General features: G+C 47.9%; 1 protein-coding gene across 1 annotated transcript in view; it reads left to right on the forward strand.

The window, feature by feature from the left end:
• Positions 1 to 16,051, forward strand: part of HIP1R (huntingtin interacting protein 1 related) — a 52,358-nt gene that overhangs the window by 11,968 nt on the left and 24,339 nt on the right. The window contains exons 2-6 of the mRNA XM_066609661.1: positions 11,505 to 11,568; positions 13,245 to 13,387; positions 15,346 to 15,402; positions 15,618 to 15,698; positions 15,927 to 16,003. Coding sequence (XP_066465758.1) covers positions 11,505 to 11,568; positions 13,245 to 13,387; positions 15,346 to 15,402; positions 15,618 to 15,698; positions 15,927 to 16,003 — 422 coding nt within the window. The remainder of the gene's footprint in view (positions 1 to 11,504; positions 11,569 to 13,244; positions 13,388 to 15,345; positions 15,403 to 15,617; positions 15,699 to 15,926; positions 16,004 to 16,051) is intronic.

Consider the following 16,051-nt stretch of genomic DNA (forward strand, 5'->3'; position numbering starts at 1 on the left):
TTACCCAGCTGGAGAGGAGTTGCCCGCTGCCTCTCTGCAAGACTTCCTGCTGCTTTGATCAGCCGCAGTTTGCTCTGCAGAAACATTTTGGCTGGTAATGGAAGCTCTGCAGAGCCCCCATTCGCTGGGGTTCCTTTTCTTTTCCTTTCTGTCCCACCACAAGCAGGTGTCAAAGGGGAAATGCCATCACCCTGAAGGAAGCAGTCCTGGCCACATGTGCGCCGAGATGCAGAAGCCCGCCCCAAACCAGAAATACCAGTTGGCTAAAAACAGAATAATTGCCGTCTTGCTTCGTGACTCCATCTCAAAACGGTTCGAGCAGAGCCCGTTTCTGAGTCACTTCCTTTTCTCTGGGCAACTCGGGAGAAAGGGGGAGTCAGGATCTCAGAAGCTGTTGGCAGAGAGAGCCACGCCTGGCTCAGTTTGGGAGCATGTTGCGGAGAAGCGCTGATGGCCTTCAAGGAAGGATTTGTGCCCCGTTTATCCTTTCTGAAAGGCGATGCCAGAGTCATTGATGGATGATGAATTATTAGCCAAGTGGGGGGGGGCAAGGCTTTGATTCTCTGAAAGTCTACTTGGGTGTCAGAGTCCTGGCTTTCAGAGTGTGGCTTTGAGCACAATTGTGGCACGTGCGATAGGGGGATTTTGGGGGGGCTGTGGGTTTGCCGCGCTGCAATTCTTGCCATTGGTTGCGCTTGATATTTTTATCAATATTATTGTAACACAGTCAGCACCTTGCATATTGTTTACCCATTTTGTGCCCTGTTCCAACCTGTGTCTGGGGCAAGTGCCCCCTCCTCAATCACCTTGGTGTACACCAAGGCCAAGAAAGCCTTCCCTATGGTGAATGGTGCTTTACCGTTCTGCCGCGCCGTGGTTCTTCCAGGCACCAGATCTAGACAACACAACGCTCTGGGTAGTCCTGTCTATGCTCCAGTGCCCCAGCAGACATTGTGCCCTGATTTCTTGGCGGATGTGACTACACAGAGCTTTGCGGCGTCTGGATCTGGTGCCCAGAAGAGCCGCGGCACGGCGGAACGATAAGCGTCGCTCACAGGGAGAAGGGTTCTCCCAAACTCTGGATCCGGCCCGAGGGCCGGGGTTTGGAGAAACCCGGTGTACGCTGTTGGTGCGCTGCTTCAGTTCCAGGGTGGAAAATAGGATTGGAATGCAAAGTGGTCCTCCCCTGGCTGGTCTGTTCTGAGCAGAAAGAGGTCATTTAGCAAACTGCCAAACTGTTGGTCCCCTTCCTTGGCTCAAATGGGTGCTTGTCTTGGCCTGTGCTTTCCTCATGCATTCCAGGGTCAGGGAATCAGAGTTGATTCAGAGGACCTTGCATGGTCCTCTTTATGCAGAATCAGGCATAAGAACATAAGAACAGCCCCACTGGATCAGGCCACAGGCCCATCTAGTCCAGCTTCCTGTATCTCACAGCGACCCACCAAATGCCCCAGGGAGCACACCAGATAACAAGAAGACCTGCAAGGCATTCTGGGAATTGTAGTTAAGAACATAAGAACAGCCCCACTGGATCAGGCCATAGGCCCATCTAGTCCAGCTTCCTGTATCTCACAGCGACCCACCAAATGCCCCAGGGAGCACACCAGATAACAAGAAGACCTGCAAGGCATTCTGGGAATTGTAGTTAAGAGCATAAGAACAGCCCCACTGGATCAGGCCATAGGCCCATCTAGTCCAGCTTCCTGGATCTCACAGCAGCCCACCAAATGCCCCAGGGAGCACACCAGATCACAAGAGACCTGCATCCTGGTGCCCTCCCCTGCATCTGGCATTCTGACATAGCCCATTTCTAAAATCAGGAGGTTGCGCATACACATCATGGCTTGTACCCCATAATGGATTTTTCCTCCAGAAACTTGTCCAATCCCCTTTTAAAGGCGTCCAGGCTAGACGCCATCACCACATCCTGTGGCAAGTTCTACAGACCAACCACATGCTGAGTAAAGAAATATTTTCTTTTGTCTGTCCTAACCCGCCCAACACTCAATTTTAGTGGATGTCCCCTGGTTCTGGTATTATGTGAGAGTGTAAAGAGCATCTCCCTATCCACTCTGTCCATCCCCTGCAAAATTGTGTATGTCTCAGTCATGTCCCCCCTCAGGCGTCTCTTTTCTAGGCTGAAGAGGCCCAAACGCCGTAGCCTTTCCTCATAAGGAAGGTGCCCCAGCCCCGTCATCATCTTAGTCACTCTCTTTTGCACCTTTTCCATTTCCACTATGTCTTTTTTGAGATGTGGCGACCAGAACTGGACACAATACTCCAGGTGTGGCCTTACCATAGATTTGTACAACGGCATTATAATACTAGTCATTTTGTTCTCAATACCCTTCCTAATGATCCCAAGCATAGAATTGGCCTTCTTCACTGCCGCCGCACATTGGGTCGACACTTTCATCGACCTGTCCACCACCACCCCAAGATCTCTCTCCTGATATGTCACAGACAGATCTGTGACACTTCTGTGACACAGACAGATCTGTGACCCCTTCACTTCTGGCCCCTGGTTCCTCTCTAGTTCTCCAGGATTTCTGGGCTCTGTCCCAGTCCTGTGCCACTGATTGAACCTGGGAGTTTCTCCACTCAGAGCATGTGCTCAGTGTCGACCCCTGTTCACTTAGCAGCTGAGGGTCCCTGCTTGGATCAGACACCAGCCTCATGGCAGAGAGTGCAGAGCAGGGCTTTAAACGGATCCTAGTGTAATCTGTCTGGAAGAATGCTTAGGAATCTCATCTGTTCTTCTGTGGTGGGGGTGGTGGGACGTTGTCTTCTGAGTGCTCAATCAATCTTCCCAACTGTTCCCTCATATTGCTTCAGGGATCTGTTGCCTGCTTGCCAGATGTTGTTGAGCAGAGAACATAGTGGTGCTGGAGGACATGATTGCGTGTCTATGTATGCACGCACGCATACAGATTTGCCTGTCCTCCCCCACCCCACAGAACCTTCTGGAGAAAAACACGTATACACTGGTACTTCCCCAGTACATTGGTAGTTCCCAAGCTGTATGCCCTGAGAAACAGATTGCATTTCTTAAGCTCCCAGGAGTATTTATGTTACCCACTTGGAGAAGGAGTTGCCCGCTGCCCCTCTGCATGACTTCCTGTTGTGATGTTTCCCGTTGCCACAGTTTTCTTGCTGTGTATCCTGTCCCCTGCTCTAGTAAGGCACAAGCGATCAACAGTGGCGTCACACTAATTTCATCGTTTCCATCCCATGCTTCCTCCCAAGAGCACAGGGTCCTTTCCCCGACTCCACGCCCCCAAGTTATCCTCACAACAGCCCCGCTTTAAGGATGGCTACCAGCCCAAGGCCATCTAGTGAGCTTCATGGCCGAGGGGAAATTTCAACCCAGAGCTTCCCCCGGCTTTGCCACTCTAACCATTGCACCACACTGCATCAGCTGCAGCTCCTCAACATTCTTTGCGCATGTTGCAAAATCTCCCCTGGAGTTAACAAGTGACAGAATGCCAGGTATGCGGCACGATCATTAGAAGGGAGTGCCATTTGGGCACGCCCAGTGCTCTCAGCTGTTCTCACCTGGCTTGCATGACATCACCTCTGTGGTTCAACGGCTGCTCTTTGTAGCAAATCAGTCACATATTTACACTGACAAGGGAAACCACAGTGTGGACACGGAAGCCTTTTTTCATAAGAACATGCCCCACTGGATCAGGCCATAGGCCCATCTAGTCCAGCTTCCTGTGTCTCACAGCGGCCCACCAAATGCCCCAGGGAGCACACCAGATAACAAGAGACCTGCAAGGCTTCATGGGAATTGTAGTTTAAGAACATAAGAACAGCCCCACTGGATCAGGCCATAGGCCCATCTAGTCCAGCTTCCTGGATCTCACAGCGGCCCACTTCCAGCTTGGTGTGCCCCATAATCTGCTGTTGGGGTTAGTGTGGAACTCTGAGAGCTGTCCTGTTGTGGAGCGGGATAGTCACTAACAAAGAAATAGAACTCGCATTCCCAGGAGATGTTTCACATGGTAATAGATTTTGTGTGTGTGTGCGTGTGTGTGTGTGTTGTAACTTAAGTGGTGGTTTTGTCCAACCTGTAGGGACGAGGCTCATTAAAATTATATGTGTGCGCACAGATACATGGGAGCAATGCGTAAGAACTTAAAGATGACCTGGCTTGATCAGACGGATGATTCTTCTAATCTTACTTCCTGTTCCTGCCAGCAGGATACCTCTGGGAGCTCACAAGCAAGGACACCTCCTTGTGGTGCGTTCCCAGCCTCTGGTAATTGGAGATGTGCCGGGGTTTTTTTTTTTAGTGTGGAGGTTCCGTTTAGCCTGCACATGTTCCCTTAGTAATATGTCGCATTTTGGCTTCCGTGGGAGGGGAATGCTGTTTAGCGCATTCCGAGGTCTGGCGTGGAGTGTACAGTTCCATTGTCCACAGGAATCGGCTAGTATCAGTGGCTGACGCACTTGCACACACTGCTGAAAAAGAACGGCAGTGGTGGTGCCCGTGACAAGTCCGTGAAGGAAGCTCCCCTTGACATTGGCAACGAAGGACAAACACTTAGCATTCTGTATTGTGCTTCCTGAGCATTCAAAATACATAAGGCACACGATCTCTCCCATTCTCCCAACAGCCCTGTCGGGTAGGCCTGTGGTGTGTGGGTGAGTGAGTGTGTGTTTTCTTGGCTTGTAAAAATGTACGCCCAGTTTCTCCCGAAGTTTTTTCACTTTGGCCTCTGGTAAAAATAGTTTTTTAAAAAAAAAAATAAGCAAGCAATTTCTGTGGATTTAAAAACAAGACAAGGAAAAGTAAGTGCCAGGTGTCGGAATGTAAGGATGGTGTTTGATGGACAGGGGGCCACCACCAAAAAGGTCTGTGCCTCTCCCCCAGATTATTAGCCAGCAGAGTTTAGGATCACCTGTGAGTTGGGTCACTGACTGCTTCTCCTTTCTGATGCTAGACATCAAATCAGCTCTATGTAACTCTTCCCACCAGGCATTTGCCTCCAGGGCCCAAATAAGCCGAGCCTATCCAGCCAGTTCCTTCCTTGCCCTTGCTAGGCTTGACCCTGTCTGGGAGATTATTGCTTGCCCATCAGCTCTGCCAGCTTCTCTTTGCCAATGCTTGTGCGCAAGGAACATGGCCCTCAGCCTATTAAATCCCACTTCCTTCATTTGTTTTTCAAACCCATTTAAGCTGACCCAGTTTAAGAGGTTATGTCAATTGTTTGGGTTCTCATCCTTGGCGTCTGCCTGGTTGAAAGCTTCCTTGTTCTGAATTTCTGAGCATGTCGATAGTTTAGCATCCGATTTGAGAGGAGGGAGAGAGAGTTCCATTCCGTTCCTGGCGACCCACCTAGCACGACCTGGCGATGCTGCTATAGAGTAGTGGTCGAGAGGTGCGGGCGAAGAGACGGAAAATATTTCCTACATCGACTTCGTACCTGCACCTTCTCATTAGAGGAATCCCGTGAACGATCAAAGGCAAAATGAGTTTTGCTTCAATTAACAGTTGCAACTTTGTCCTAAATCTGCAGGCAGGGTGTGCCCTTGAAATCTTTATCGTCTGCTGGGCAAATACGGCTTCTGTTGCGTAGGGCTGGCATTGAAAAGGGAGTCTATTTCAAATTGGAATACGATGGGAAGGCCTTCTGGATAATGGGTGAAACCAAACCCCCTTCTTTCTCCTCCCCCCAGCCAAATATTTGAGGATATTTCATTTTGATTGAATATTTGATAGTTCTTCCTTTCTTCCTCCTCCTCTTCTAAATACAGGCAGTTCTCATTATCCTCTAGGGTTAGGTTACAGGAAAACCCAGTGGCTACTGAATCATTGAGTCTATGGGAAAAATGGGATTAAGGCCCAGGGAACCCTCTTCACTCTATAAAGGTGTGCCCTTGTATCCACGGGGGTTCTGTTCCAGAACCCTCTGCAGTTAAGTGAAACTGCGGATACAGGTGAACACCTTCCCCCCCCCCCCACCCTCCGGAGCTGTGGTCCCGATCTATGAATAAATGAATCTGCAGATACAGGGTCTGTAGATCCAGGCCCCCCCCCTTATGGAAAAGGTGCAAAAGAGAGCGACTGATTGCAGGGCTGGGGTACCTTCCTTATGAGGAAAGGTTGCGGCGTTTGGGCCTCTTCAGCCTAGAAAAGAGACGCCTGAGGGGGGACATGATTGAGACATACAAAATTATGCAGGGGATGGACAGAGTGGATAGGGAGATGCTTTTTGCACTCTTACATAACACCAGAACCAGGGGACATCCACTCAAATTGAGTGTTGGGAGAGTTAGGACAGACAAAAGAAAATATTTCTTTACTCAGCGTGTGGTTGGTCTGTGGAACTCCTTGCCACAGGATGTGGTGATGGTGAATGGCCTGGACGCCTTTAAAAGGGGATTGGACAAGTTTCTGGAGGAAAAATCCGTTACGGGGTACAAACCATGATGTGTGTGCGCAACCTCCTGATTTTAGAAATGGGCTATGTCAGAATGCCAGATGCAAGGGAGGGCACCAGGATGAGGTCTCTTGTTATCTGGTGTGCTCTCTGGGGCATTTGGTGGGCCGCTGTGAGATACAGGAAGCTGGACTAGATGGGCCTATGGCCTGATCCAGTGGGGCTGTTCTTATGTTCTTATGTTCTTATGAATCAGAATCTTGAAGTCTATGGGTTTCTTTTGCAAAATTTTTGTTCCTGCTTCACTTAGGAGACAACGATGGTGAACTCCCGAAGAGAGTTTTATATCGTCACACTAAAACTTCTCTCTGTGTGGAGAGACCCCACACAGTGGGATAACCAAAAAGATCACATAGTTTGTTCCTGTAACGATGTGTAAGGACATATCTAGGACAACTAGGCATCTCTGCAGGGGGGAAAAATACTTATTTATATATAAATGGCCTTGCTGTTTATAACGTGGATTAAAGAGGCAGACAATTAGTCGTATATCACTCTCCAAAAGAGACATCTTCATTCATTTGTGCAGTTCAGCGGCAGGGTTAGTTCTTGGAATCTAAATGAATTGAATCCACAATGGACTTCTGTATGAAACGAGGTCAGGCGTGGAGGGATCGAATGAGAGGTCCCGCTTGCCCAGTCCTGCCCGCGAAGGAGTTTCTGCGCAGAGCCGTAACTTCAGACTGTCGGTTGGCTAATCGAAATCTGAGGCTTGAATAGGTGGAGATTGATGCTGACACAGCTGCCCAGAGTCGGTGTAATTTTAAAAATAATTAATTACACTCCTGCAAGCCTTGAAGCATGCCGGAGGTTGGTCTGAGACGAGCATCTGTGTGCCGTTTGGCAGGCACAGAAATATTAAATTTGCCTTGCCGGATCAAAATAAGGCTCAACATTTTGTTTCAGTCATCTGTGCCTCTGCGCGCACGCTCTCTTGCGCAAGGTGGGAAGGTGGCCGACTTTTCCTGCTTCTCTGGTGGTCGGAGGTATACTGCCTTTGAACATGGAGGCTCTGTCGGTGAAGAGCTATCTTGCTGAAGAGTTGCTGTTAGACCTTTGTGAATTGATCTAATCTTCTTTTAAGGCCGTGTAAGCACCTTGCGGCAGTGACCCTCATAAATGAGTTAAAGGACTGTGGGCTGTTCCATCTGCTGCTCCAGTGAAGGGCGATTACTGAGGCCAGCGTAAGACCGAATAGAGCGTGTTCTGATGTATTTGGCTGCCATCGCGATGTGCAGTTTGCAGAATTAGGGGTGCATCTGTAGGAGAAGTTACTCCTCTTTATTTTGAAGCGTTAGGATCTGCACAGTCCTAGCACCAACCCTGGATTTTAAGGTTAAGCCAGTGCCGCAGAGGATACCTTCGTATCAGTTACCGCGATCTGCTCATATCCTTAATTCATTAATGTTTTAAGACAGCTGCAGCCACTGCCTCCACTGTTGTAACAAGAGCGCAAAGAGCCCTGTCCTTACAGTCTTGGTAGGGGGAAAAAGAGCCTTGTAGGAGAGGCGGCACGGGGCAGGGGATGTGTGCTGAGCAAAGGGACCCAGACTCAAATTCCCATGAAGCAGTGGATAACATTGGAACATCCCCCCGTCTCAGCCTGCACTGCAGGGAGGATTAACCATGAAAGGGGTGTTGTAAGCATATTGACCATCCTTTAGCAGTGCATGACACGTAGAACAGGAGCTCTCTGGTATTGTATTGCTTTAGGGCATGTCCACCGTAAATGAACGAATGACATTTTCAACACATAAGTCTTATTAATTTTTGCTTTTGTTGGGCATTATCTACTGCTGGTTTCTGGATTTTCCTAGAAGCTTAAAAATATATGTTCAGGGGCTAGTGGCAAAGACTCCAAAGCCCTAAAAGAGCTGAGAAGAACGTTCAGTAGAATGATTTTGGTATGCAAAATAAAAGGATTTTACGTTTTAAAGACACATAATGAAGTTGTCTCCCGTCTTTCTGTTAATAAGAACTTAAGAACAGCCCCACTGGATCAGGCCATAGGCCCATCTAGTCCAGCTTCCCTTATCTCACAGTGGTCCACCATAAGAACAGCCCCACTGGATCAGGCCATAGGCCCATCTAGTCCAACTTCCTGTATCTCATAGTGGTCTACCATAAGAACATAAGAACAGCCCCACTGGATCAGGCCATAGGCCCATCTAGTCCAGCTTCCTGTATCTCACAGCGGCCCACCAAATGCCCCAGGGAGCACATCAGATAACAAGAGTCCTGCATCCTGGTGCCCTCCCTTGCATCTGGCATTCTGACATAGCCCATTTCTAAAATCAGGAGGTTGCGCATACACATCATGGCTTGTAACCCATAATGGATTTTCAAGGCCGCTAACAACGCAAATTAAAAATAATCACAATTCAAAACCAATTAAGAGAAACACAGATGGGAGCATCAGATAAAATCAACTAAGGCCAGGAGTCATCAGGGACTCGCCGTAACCTTGTCAGAACAAACTAGTTTCCAGCTGACATTGGAACACCAGTAGGGAGTGGGTCAAACACATTTCCTGGGGCAGGGAGTTCCACCGCCTGGGAAGACTCTCACATTCCCACCAAAAGCAACTCGGAAGCAGGATGTGCAATAGGGTGTACCAGGTGACCAAAGTGAATGGGCAGGATCGTACGGGAGGAAGTGGCCCTTTAAGTATCCGGGCCCCAAGTCATTTAGGGTTTTGAAAAGAGAGCTGGTGTAGCAGAATGGCTGGGACTGAGCTTGACAAAGCTGGCGGTGTGTCTTGAGAGCTGAAGCGAGATGTGGTCTGATCTTGGCCAGCTCTGGTGGGTGGCAAACATGGTCTGAAGCCAGGCCTTCTCACAGCGCTGCCAAACTCAGGCAGGACTTGCCTGCTGCCCTGTGTTTCTGGAGTTGTATGAAAGCTCTAGAAAAGCTTCAGTTTTAACTCTTCCCCACTTAAGCTTTCTGGAAGAGGAACAGATTGACCTTATCAGTTGACTGAAGGTTTCAGGGCTGGCTGTGCGGGCTGTAATTGGCACTTCTGTTTGTGTCCCAGAACCAACATCTTCCTGATGGAGCCAGTTTGAGATGCTGGGGAAACTGCGTCAGCCTCTTGGGCTGTTTTGAGAAACAGATTTGGTGTAGCCGATGTTTATGGGATGCCATGAGTTCAATGGGCCAAAAGGAGCTTCTGCCCTCTTGGGTGGTGAGGTTGATTTGCATGTGGCAGGATGGCACATAAGAAGAATTGCACCTAATTGGTCTCCACTGGCCTCCACTGGCCCTCAGGATTCCACAGATTGAAATAAGGACACTCTCGTAACAGCCTAATTTCCGTGCCCAAGAACTGTTGTCCAAGTCCCCCAACCCAATCTTTCACAGGGTTGAAGTCTCTGTTCTGTCTGCCGTATTCATCTAGGTTAGACTACTCTACGTGAGGTTGCCCTCGAAAAACGGTTCAGAGATTTCAACTGCCCCAAAATCTGACATCCCGCTACTTAACTAGGGCAGTTCACTAGGAGCACATTGCCCCTCTGCTTTCATTGAACAGACTACAGAAAATATTTAAGACAGACAAAAAGAAAATAGTTTTTGCCCAGCATGTAATTAATCTGTGGAACTCCTTGCCGCAGGATGTAGGGATAGCGTCTGGCCTAGATGCCTTTGGAAGGGGATTGGACAGATGGATGGAGAATCAGCCCATTGCAGGTTACAAGCCATGATAGGCATAAGGCAACAAACAACAACCAAGAATGGCAGTACCTCATCGCTGTAGTAAAGTCACTGATATACCTTTTTAATGTGTTTCTTTTTAACACATTTGTACCTAAAGTGAAAGGTTGGTTTAATCTGGTTATGTAATGATATTCATTTGGGGCGTGGAACCACTGAGTCGGTCGAGAATGCAGTTGCTTCCAAGGAAGACTTGTGTGTGTGTGTGTTGGTGGGGAGTACAGTATAGATGTTGGAGGTGTCTCCTGGTCACCTGGTTCCCAGCCTGAAGTTATTAATGACAGGCTAAGCAAATGCCTGCCCAGATCAGGTCAGGTGATAATGGAGTCTGCCTCTTTGTGGTACGCATCCAATAACCTTGTACGTGTGTTTTGGCACAAGCAAAATACTCCTGCAATGGGGACTGAAACTAATGCATCTTAATGCATGAAACGAATGCATCTTAATATATGCTCATGTATGTTTGAGTACCAGTGTTTTCTCTGTGGCAATGAGGGCTAGAAACTTGGTGTGTGTTTTCATTGAACATCAGCGATGGGCACAAGCATCCTGTAAATGGTGGGGAGTTAAATGGTCCTTTCCTGCAACTCTCTTTCTGATTAGAACCAGATTCTCAAATGCCACACTTTTATTGTGATATCACATGAGTTTATCACGCTTTTGCAGAGCGGAGACAGCCCCTTTTTGGTTTCAGTTTGCAGTTTGCCTAACAAAATCCACAGCTGACATTGCTCAGAGGATGTGTGGTTTTTCAATCCGCTTCCAGATCCTGTTGGTTGCTTTCCATGTGCCTTTTCAGAAGTGTCTGTGTGGTTTGGACTTCTCCTTTCGAGGGGGTGAAACAGACGAAAGCCATGGCAAACTCTTCGTTCTCTTCCCGCTCATAGTATTAAGGTTTAATGTTTTATGAAACTGTTGTGAACGCAAGAGCCTTTTGCTAAGAGCATCATTAAACTGCCCTGTCTGTCCAGGTAATTCTCAGAGTGAAGGCCAGCTCCATACCTGCTGTCTGAGAGCCCAAGCCTATGCGTGTCTACTCAGAAGTAAGCCCACTTAGAGTCAACGGGGCTTACTCCCAGGAAAGTGTGGATAGGATTGGGCTTTGACTTTTCAATTGAGCTGGGATAATGTTTTTTCTTTAAAAAAAAACCAACAACACAGGTTTGAGACTAACCCCTCCCCAAGTGGACCTCTCTCTTCCTTAGGTCATCATTGTGGATTTGCTCCCTATCTCTGAAGACAAAAGCACTATGGCCCATGGTGACCAGAGAGTGTTGCATATGGAAAATGAATAGTGTGCATCAGTGCTAGTCCTAATGTCTCTTTTCTTTCCCCCTTTTCTAGGCTATGAGCATCAGCAAAGCCATCAACACAGTGGAAGCCCCGGTGAAAGAGAAGCATGCACGCCGTATCCTTTTTTCCTCATGGCAAAGCAAGGATGTAAGGATGTCCCAAGGGCCCTGTTGGAGTCAAAAGGCCCATCTTGTCCAGTGTTGTGATCCAAACTACTCCAAGAAGCCTTTGGGCACAAGACAAAGGCAAGAACCTTCTCCAACTATCGCCGTCCCCCCAGCTAGTTTGTGGTGGTACACTACCCCTGAACATAGGGGGAGGTTGTTCTTGGCTACACTGGCTAATGGCCATCTTCAGTGTATTTGTCTAATCCCATTTTTTCTAAAGCCATCTGAGCCAGTAGTCATCACTACATCTTCTGGCCATGAATTCCGCAGACTAATGATGCGTTGGGTAAAGAAGTGCTATACCTCCTTTTCTCTGTGCTGACTATCTTGCCAATCAGTTTTATTGGATGACCCTAGATCTAGTATTACAACAGCACTAAAAAATAATCCCACTCAATTTTGCTGTTCTTTCTTTTCAGCTGGGGATGTGACAGACTAAGGCAGAAACAGGCTTTCATGCAAAGGGCAGATTTAGAAATTGGGGTGGGAGGGTGGAGAAAGATGGAGGTAGAGATGTGGTGTCATGTAAATTTTCCGGAGGGTAGAAACTTGAGAGTATTTTGATTAATCGGTTTGTGTGCTTCTTTCATCTGTTACCCACATTAGGTCTCTCACTACACCCACACAGATTGAAAAATGCATAGAAATTAACTGTCTGCTTCATATGGTGTTTAGACGGGTCGGCACGCAGCATGAAACCATAACTGTGGGCTCTTGGAAAAAGAAAAGACCTGGATAATTGATTTGGGTGTAACTTTTCCATGTCTGTGCATTTATAGGAACCATTTAATTCAGGGGTATCAAACTCATTTCATATAGTGGACTGAATAGTATTCACGGCGTCTGCTGAGGGCCGGAAGTGATGTCATTAAGCAGAGAGGAAGTGACTAATGGAAGGATGTCGGATCAGGAGACACATTGATCCTGTTAGGAAGGGGGAATTCAACACAGAGCTGCCATTTTTGAGTGCCATTCTGATAGATAGGGGAGGGCACCAGGATGAGGTCTCTTGTTATCTGGTGTGCTCCCTGGGGCATTTGGTGGGCCGCTGTGAGATACAGGAAGCTGGACTAGATGGGCCTACGGCCTGATCCAGCGGGGCTGTTCTTATGTTCTTAACTACAATTCCCAGGATGCCTTGCAGGTCTCTTGTTATCTGGTGTGCTCCCTGGGGCATTTGGTGGGCCACTGTGAGATACAGGAAGCTGGACTAGATGGGCCTATGGCCTGATCCAGTGGGTCTGTTCTTATGTTCTTATGTTAGCTTTATTTATTATTCCCATTTTTATACCGCCCATTCCCATTTTTACGCCGCCGTTGCTCCAAGGAGCTCTGGGTGGTGTACATAGTTCCTTTTGCCTTCACAACAACCCTGTGAGGTAGGTGAGGCTACCTGGCCCAGGGTCACCCAAGAAGCGTCATGGCTGAGTGGGGATTTGAACCTGAATCTTTCAGGTCTAAGACTGACTCCAAACCTCTTCACCATCTCACTATTTGTTGCCCCTCCCCCAAGGCAACATAAATTAAAATGGGATTTTTCCCTATTGTTGGAACTGAACGGGCCGATGGAGGCAGCTGGCCCACTTTTGCCTTTCACTTGACATTTGCCTTGACTTCAACCAAGGAATTATCCTGGGGACTCATCACGAGAAAGGAGCATTTACGTTTTGGTCATACGCCATTGGTCTCCCCTTGCCCAGCAGTGCCATCCTCAGTTGGAAGTTCTGCCACGTTCTTCACAAGGTCCTCCGGGATGGGCATCCGAACGTAAGTTAGTCTGTGCTGACCCGTTTGGCCCAGGGATCAGAGCACTTAACGACAGAGGCTCCAGGTCGAATCAGTATTTTATGCAGGACAATTGCTTGGAAAAGTCCATATGGTAGATAGCTGCACAGCAGTTTGGTACTGGTACAAGAAAATGGTGCAACCTGTATGACACTCCAGCACATGTCCCAGCAAGCTTCAGGGAGTGAGGAGGGCGAAGGAAGCTTGGGGTGGGGGAGGAAGGCTGAATCTCACAGCTGAGAACTAACCAGCCAACAGGGACAACAGACCCTCAGCTGACATCCCTCCTGGTCCCTTTCCATACCAGGTTTTATAATCAATCAATCAATCAATCAATCAATCAATCAATCAATCAATCAATCATACCTTTATTGGCATATAAATGAAAATACAACAATCAGGCGGGAGGAATTCTGATAATTTGAGATAAAAAACTAGCAACTGCTATAGTAATGCTAGCCTGGTTGTCGCCTAACAAAACAAAAAGGGGATCAATAAATGGCCTAATAGGACGCTGTAAAAAAGGGTCTAGATACAACTTCCGAAGTGAACAGTGTGCTGGGCAATAAATCAAGATATGCTCTAACGTGTCGGGTTCGAGGTGACAGAAAGAGCATAACCTGCAGTTCCAAGGGATGTGGGAAAATCTGCCAAGATGATACGAAAAAGGAAAAATATTGAAACACGCGAGCATAAAAGCCCTTCTAAGAAAGGGGTTAATTAAGGTAACGAAATATTTAGAGGGCTGGCCTGGTAAAGGGCAAAAACCAAAAGAAAGAGGGGAACAAACTGGGTTAAGATTAGCGAAAAGAGAGGAAAATTCGGCTTCCCAGAGCCTAGTTTGAATTAACTTAAAGGCACTGTTGATGTCAAGGCCCACTAAAGATTCCAACGAAAGATCTAGAGACTTCAATTTGGAATCAATTTTAGAAAACCAACTAGACAGAAAAGGGTCTCTTAACAGATCATTAAGGAGGGAGTCAGATGGAAGAGACAGGTGGAGTCGGAGCCAGAATTTGAATGTAATAGCCCATGCTATGGTTGAAGGGAGATGAACTCCCAGTTCAAGAGCCAGCGTTGCTAACCGGATGGAGTTTGGGACTCCAAGAATCCTCCTGAAGAAAACAGCTGCAACTCGATCCAGAGACCTGTTGGCTGCCATAACCCATATGGGTACACCATACAGTAGTTGGGCCACGATCTTAGCTCTAAAGATCTGGAGAATAAACCAGGTTTTATTAGATTGTAAGTCTGCAAGCAGGGCCTGCGTCATTTTCAGGCCAAGATACAGTGCCCGGAAATCTTAGATGGCATCATTTATTATTAGAAGCTCAATCAAACTTAGAGCTGGAGAAGTCCTTGAAGGTCATCTAACTGAACCGTCCCCCTGTTCAGTGCAGGCTGCTGTCACAGCATCCCTGATGGGAAGCATGTCGTCCAGCTTCTGCTTGGAAATCTCCAGCAAGGGACCACTTGCTACTGCGCACAGGAGACCATTCCAGCGCCAGGCATTTCTTACCATTAGACAATTAGCCTAAATCTGCTTCCTTGGAATTTCAAGGTACCAACTGTTGGTGCCAGTCCTGCCCTCAGGAGCCACAAGGGGGCAAGTCCTTCTTCTCTTCTGCATGGCTGCCCTTAAGATTCTTGAAGGCGGCTATTGGATCTCCCTTTAGTCTCCTCTTCCCCAGGCGAAACGTACCAAGCTCTTTGAAGTGCCCTTCGCAGGACTGGGTTTCCAGACCTTGTCGCCCTCCTCAGGACCTGCTCCAACTTATCCATGCCCTCCTCAAAATACGGTGCTTCAAACTGGATTTGGGAGGCCTGTTTTGCTGGGACGGATCGGCCTCCATTTCACATCCTCTTGCAGAATGGTTTGTGTTGTGCTGTGGGGCAAAACTCTCATTTTCTAAGCTTCTTCACCTGCCCACCTTCTGCAGGTCCTTCAAGACTGCCTGAGGTACCGAAGTAACATTCGAGAAACCGGAGACCTGTGGGTGAGTCTCAGGAATACACCAATTTCCCCACTTGGTTGAGAACTTTGAACTGGAAATTATTGCATGGGGGGTTGGACAGGTGTTTCGCCTCCCATGTCAGGAACTGCACCAGACCAGCCCTGTTGGGAAGGCCAGTTTGAGCAAGGAGTATGGGGTGGACTCGTCCAAGATTCTATTCTTCTTTTTAAAAGAAGGTGCTTGTTTTTCCTTGACAGGGTCACCTACATGACCGTTACGGCCAGCTCGTGAACATCTACACAAAACTCCTGCTCACTAAAATCTCCTTCCACCATAAGGTAATTCTGATGAGGTTGCTAGCTCCTCTCAAAAATGATCTGCGTTGAGATGCACTCTGCACTTGCAGAAGTTCAGTGCACCTTGGCAAAACAGAGAGGACTGAGATAGCCACTGGGGGTATGTGCCTGGATTTGTTTAGGGTAGGGGCTGCAGTTGGCAAGAAAATGAATGTCCTCGATTATGGATCCATCTTTAAAAAATATATGTGTGTTTTTTTTTCCGCAAAGCATCCCGAATTCCCCCCAGGCCTAGAAGTGACTGATGAAGTCCTAGAAAAAGCTGCAGGGACAGATGTGAATAACATGTGAGTTGTCCTGTGCCTTTCTCTCCCCCTCCCCGCCCCTCCCCTGGT

The sequence above is a fragment of the Tiliqua scincoides genome, chromosome 14 (assembly GCF_035046505.1).
Source record: "Tiliqua scincoides isolate rTilSci1 chromosome 14, rTilSci1.hap2, whole genome shotgun sequence".
In the NCBI taxonomy this organism is placed as follows: domain Eukaryota; kingdom Metazoa; phylum Chordata; class Lepidosauria; order Squamata; family Scincidae; genus Tiliqua; species Tiliqua scincoides.